At 46.6% G+C, this 5,495-nt stretch overlaps 1 protein-coding gene across 2 annotated transcripts in view; it reads left to right on the top strand.

Annotated features, from left to right (window-relative positions):
- The window catches only part of cnstb (consortin, connexin sorting protein b), a 25,129-nt gene continuing 19,634 nt past the window's right edge, over positions 1 to 5,495 (top strand). Inside the window, exons 1-3 of one of the 2 annotated variants that reach the window (XM_005917137.3) lie at positions 1 to 18; positions 148 to 226; positions 4,071 to 4,553. In XM_005917137.3, the coding sequence (XP_005917199.1) occupies positions 4,466 to 4,553 (88 nt within the window). In that variant the 5' untranslated portion in view covers positions 1 to 18; positions 148 to 226; positions 4,071 to 4,465. Of the gene's footprint in view, positions 19 to 147; positions 227 to 280; positions 597 to 4,070; positions 4,554 to 5,495 lie in introns of those variants that run through there. The other variant, XM_005917136.3, reaches the window with a different exon arrangement.

The following is a 5,495-nucleotide window of genomic DNA, read 5'->3' as shown; positions in this document are numbered from 1 at the left end:
TCTGTAGTATTCAGGATGGTAATAATACTTACAGTTTTTGTATATCAAAGACACATTACTATATGTAATTTAAATATAACAGTTTACATTTACAACACATCTGTGCCTAAAGGGCTAAATCTAATTGGTCTTCTCTTAAAAACACAGCGACGGTCTGTTAGGGTGTTCAATGAGATCACTAACGGCACAGGAGGAGGACGGAGAAAACATCATCGGTCTGATAAATGTAAGTAAGAGTGACAACACAACACAAATTGACGCACACATTTGAAACCATTCCCACTCTAATCCACAGCACGCTTTATCTGCTTTACGTGGCATCGTCTGACCGCTTTATGTCGCGTTACATAACCGCGGACACCCAGCCGGGAGCCAGTGCCACACATCTGCCAGGAGATGGCAGCCTCCACCACGCGCTTAAATAAATATATAAAGTTGTCATGAAGCGATGCATGTTTTGCAGTGAGGGGAAGGTGAAAATCCCCGGATAAGACAGTAAACAAGAAGCATGAGAGAGTGTGAGAAGAGAGAGTGAGGAGGAAAACACCGCGACGCTGCTTCATGTGGAGACAAACACAGAGAGGCTCCATCCAGCAGTGAGTACACCTCTCCATCCTGTCCTGCGGTGTCAGTGTGGCATGAACGTCAGCAGGCTCAGTGTAGTCATTTTAAACCAGATTAAAGACGGGCAGGGCAGCAAGTGTGAACAAACGCTTTCTGCGACGATGTGAAACTACGGGGAGAAGCGCTGAAAAACGCAATAAACTCGGTAGCTGACTTTACACGCTGACACGGTGACGCTAGCGTGTTTTGCTTTAACCTTAGTCTTCCCACGTTAAAGCTCTGGTGATGTGCGATAAAAAAAAGCACGAAAATACGTTTACTGGGCGATGTGCACGTAAACGTCAGAGGCACGTGCACAGGGAGGCACTCGCCGCCACCCACTTGCCGCGCGACACGGGAAGTCAAACATCTGACAGAGTCCAAGCTGAACGCGCGCGCGTGTCCAGCGACAACTGCGTAACTTTGTCAGGATTACGTAAACGGCCACCTTTCCCTTTGTTAGTGTGCTGCTGCTCACCTGAGCCTGAGCTGTTCTTAATCATGTCAGAGAAGTGTAAACGTAGGAGCATAGGTGCGTTTGTTTTTACGCAATTTATTATGGCACCGACTATTGTGTATTACAGCATTGGAGGGCACACCCTCGGATAAACTAGCACTTGTCAACAGTGGGAAGGAAGAGCTCCATTTTTACAGGTAGAGGTCTCTGACAGAACCAGGCTCATCAAGGGACAGCCATGTAAATGCTGGAGGAGATATGTTCAGTGCATCATGGGAAGTCCCAATGCAGAGTCTGTGGTTCAGGATCGACAGGTTCACACTTAAAAACAAGCTTTACCCAGAAATGGAACTTAGCTACAGAGAAAACATAAAGATGTATTGTTTGAATTCAATTCAGTTCAATTTTATTTATACAGCGCCAACTCACAACAAAAGTCGCCTCATGGCGCTTTATATTGTACAGTAGATCGTACAATAATAGATACAGAAAAGCCCAACAATCACATGACCCCTATTGAGCAGCACTTTGGCGACAGTGGGAAGGAAAAACTCCCTTTTAACAGGAAGAAACCTCCAGCAGAACCAGGCTCAGGGAGGGGCGGGGCCATCTGCTGTGATTGGTTGGGGTGAGAGAAGGAAGACAGGATAAAGACATGCTCGTGGAAGAGAGACAGAGGATTAATATACAGAGTATGATTCTATGCAGAGAGGTCTATTAATACATAGGTGATGAGAGAAAGGTGACTGGAAAGGAAAAACTCAATGCATCATGGGAATCCCCGGCAGCCTACATCTATTGCAGCATAACTAAGGGAGGATTCAGGGTCACCTGGTCCAGCCCTAACTATATGCTTTAGCAAAAAGGAAAGTTTGAAGCCTAATCTTGAAAGTAGAGATAGTGTCTGTCTCCTGAATCCAAACTGGAAGCTGGTTCCACAGAAGAGGGGCCTGAAAACTGAAGGCTCTGCCTCCCATTCTACTTTTAAATACTCTAGGAACAACAAGTAGGCCTGCAGAGCGAGAGCGAAGTGCTCTAATAGGGTGATATGGTACTACAAGGTCATTAAGATAAGATGGGGCCTGATTATTTAAGACCTTGTATGTGAGGAGCAGGATTTTGAATTCTGGATTTAACAGGAAGCCAAAACAGGAGAAATCTGCTCTCTCTTTCTAGTCCCTGTCAGGACTCTTGCTGCAGCATTTTGGATCAGCTGAAGGCTTTTCAGGGAGTTTTTAGGACTTCCTGATAATAATGAATTACAGTCGTCCAGCCTGGAAGTAATAAATGCATGAACTAGTTTTTCAGCGTCACTCTGAGACAGGATATTTCTAATTTTAGAGATGTTGCGCAAATGGAAGAAAGCAGTCTTACATATTTGTTTAATATGTGCGTTGAAGGACATGTCCTGGTCAAAAATGACTCCAAGGTTCCTCACAGCGTTACTGGAGGCCAAGGTAATGCCATCCAGAGTAAGAATCTGGTTAGATACCATATTTCTAAGCTTTTCAGGGCCGAGTACAATAACCTCAGTTTGATCTGAATTAAGAAGCAGAAAGTTAGCGGCCATCCAGGTCTTTATGTCTTTAAGACATTCCTGCAGTTTAACTCATTGGTGTGTGTTATCTGGCTTCATGGACAGATAGAGCTGGGTGTCATCAGCATAGCAGTGTAAATGTATGCTATGTCTTCTAATGATGCTGCCTAAGGGAAGCATGTATAATGTAAACAGAATTGGTCCTAGCACTGAACCCTGTGGAACTCCATAATTAACCTCAGTGTGTGAAGAGGACTCTCCATTTACATGCACAAACTGGAGTCTATTAGATAGATATGATACAAACCACTGCAGCGCAGTACCTGTAATACCTACAGCATGTTCTAATCGCTCTAATAGGATATTATGGTCGACAGTATCGAACGCTGCACTGAGGTCTAGCAGGACAAGCACAGAGATGAGTCCACTGTCAGAGGCCATAAGAAGATCATTTGTAACCTTCACTAAAGCTGTTTCTGTGCTGAGCTCTGAAACCTGACTGAAACTCTTCAAATAAACCTCTGCAGATGATCTGTTAGCTGTTTGACAACTACTCTTTCAAGGATGTTTGATATAAAGGAAGGTTGGAGATTGGCCTATAATTAGCTAAGACTGCTGGGTCTAGAGATGCTTTTTGAGTAAAGGTTTAACTACAGCCAGCTTGAAGGCCTGTGGTACATAGCCGATCATTAGAGATGGCCGATATGGCCATCTCAGGCACGTAGCTTGGATTCTGAGCCCAGAAGCCCCACCCACTTGCTACGAAAGCTTTTTGAGGGGCAGCCAGTCACAAGAAAGGGGGCTTAGAGGGAGGGTAAAGGAGCTAGAGCAGCTGGTTTCAGAGCGTGCACAGTATAAAAACTGACACATGCAAAGCCACACCAGGAGTGAAAATATGGAGCTGTAAATGACACATATTATCAGCTGTGACATAAATTTGAAAGGAAACTTATATTTGTGTCAGTTTGTAGTATTATTCCTATTGTATTCTGTACTATATGGACAAAAGTATTGCAGGACCAACACTTTACACCTACAGGGGCTGCGCGGCCACGGACACCTGTGCCAAATCACCATCGTTAAGCCTGCTGATGGCGTGACATTACGCTGCTTTGGTTGGTCCACCGGGCAGGACTTTGTCCCACTGCATACAACATGTCGCCTGCAGAAATGAGCCCCACTTCCCAAACTGCACTTTCTGTAAGAAGAAGTGAGTCTAAAATAGTAATAGTGTACAGAGTGCAGTCTTGGTACGTCTTTGGTCATTCACAGCGCAGCTCTGAGCCCCCCCTTTGTTATCTGTCGTGGTTTAGACACAAACACAGTTAGTTCATGACAGAGCTGCTGTTTAAGCAGCTGTAGTGCTTATATGCAAGTCTCTTTTTCTCTGGTTTGCTATTAAATATGTAAGGCAAGCGTGATGTTTTAATTTTTTTTCTAAAATTCTCCTTATTCTTCCTAATTCTTTGACAGCTTGACGGGGATGTGGGAAGGAGGCTCCAGGGAATTCTGTGTCAGAGAGAAAAGGGACAAATAAAGCCCACGGGATCGGAGGACTGCAAGAAGCCTGCAAAGGCAGGGACCTACATCCCTCACAGCCCCGCCTGCTTTCACTGTGGTGGACATTTCAAACCGCTCCGTTCTCGGCCAGGAGACGTGATGCAGGATTAAATCACATGCTCCCTCGAGAGTGATCCCAAATCACTGCTGAGGCCTCAGGTGCTCTTGACTCTTTACCAGAGGTTAGTGGGATACCAACGTGGAAGAACGCTGATCAACATTAGACACAGTTAATCGTTTTTCAGTGAGGGTGCAGGGGAAAAGGCCCAGCCACGGCCCACGAGAGGACTCCTGCAGCGACAGAGGAGATGGGTAACAAAAACACCAACCTGCCCAAAGGCCCTGAAGCCGAGGCCACACAACCAGACGAAGGGGAACTCATCAGCAGTGCCACGGGTAAAAGGCTTTTGTCTCCATCCTCTTATAATATCGTTCACAAAAGCTGCGTGGCTTTTTAAAGTTTGAGCACTGAACAGATGTTATCATTCTGTTCATGTCAGCGAGTGTAGGCATTTAAAATGTGTTGCTCAAGTATGTGATCGAAACACTTTGTCATGTTCAAATAAAGCAGAGTGAGACCCACTGACCTGCAGAGGACTGCTGACTAAGAGCTGTTCAGCACAGTTTAAAGTCTGTCGTGTGTTGGCAGACCCTGACTTCCCACACACTGTTATGCTGCAGCAGAAAAGGTGAAGCTTGAGGTGATCGCCACAAAGCTGAGCTTGTAACGTGCTGAACAGCTGCAGCTGATCGTCCTGACACAGCATCGAGCAGGCTGTCTGTGACCGTTAGTCAGGTGGATTTGGGCTCTAAAGTATTCTCTGAGGACACCACGCACACACACACACGCACACACACACACACACACCCACACACCCACACACACGCACGCACCACACACACCACACACACACACACACACGCACGCACACGCGCACACACCACACACGCACACTACACACACACACACACACACCACACACACATGCACACACACACACGCACACACACAGCACCACACACACACACATGACACACACACACACACACACACACACACGGCACACACACACACACACACACACACTCAGCACACACACACACACACACACACGCACACTCACACACTCACACACACATGCACACACACACGCACACACACACACACGCACGCACACCACACACACACACACCCAGACACAGACACACGCACACACACACACGCACGCACACACACACGCACACACGCGCACACACGCACGCACACACACGCACACACACACACACACACAGACGCACACACACGCGCACACAGACACACACACGCACGCACACACG

This window comes from Haplochromis burtoni, unplaced genomic scaffold, assembly GCF_018398535.1.
Source record: "Haplochromis burtoni strain Fernald_Lab_line unplaced genomic scaffold, NCSU_Asbu1 Contig_22, whole genome shotgun sequence".
Taxonomy (NCBI): domain Eukaryota; kingdom Metazoa; phylum Chordata; class Actinopteri; order Cichliformes; family Cichlidae; genus Haplochromis; species Haplochromis burtoni.
This window is presented reverse-complemented; position numbering and strand designations above follow the sequence as displayed.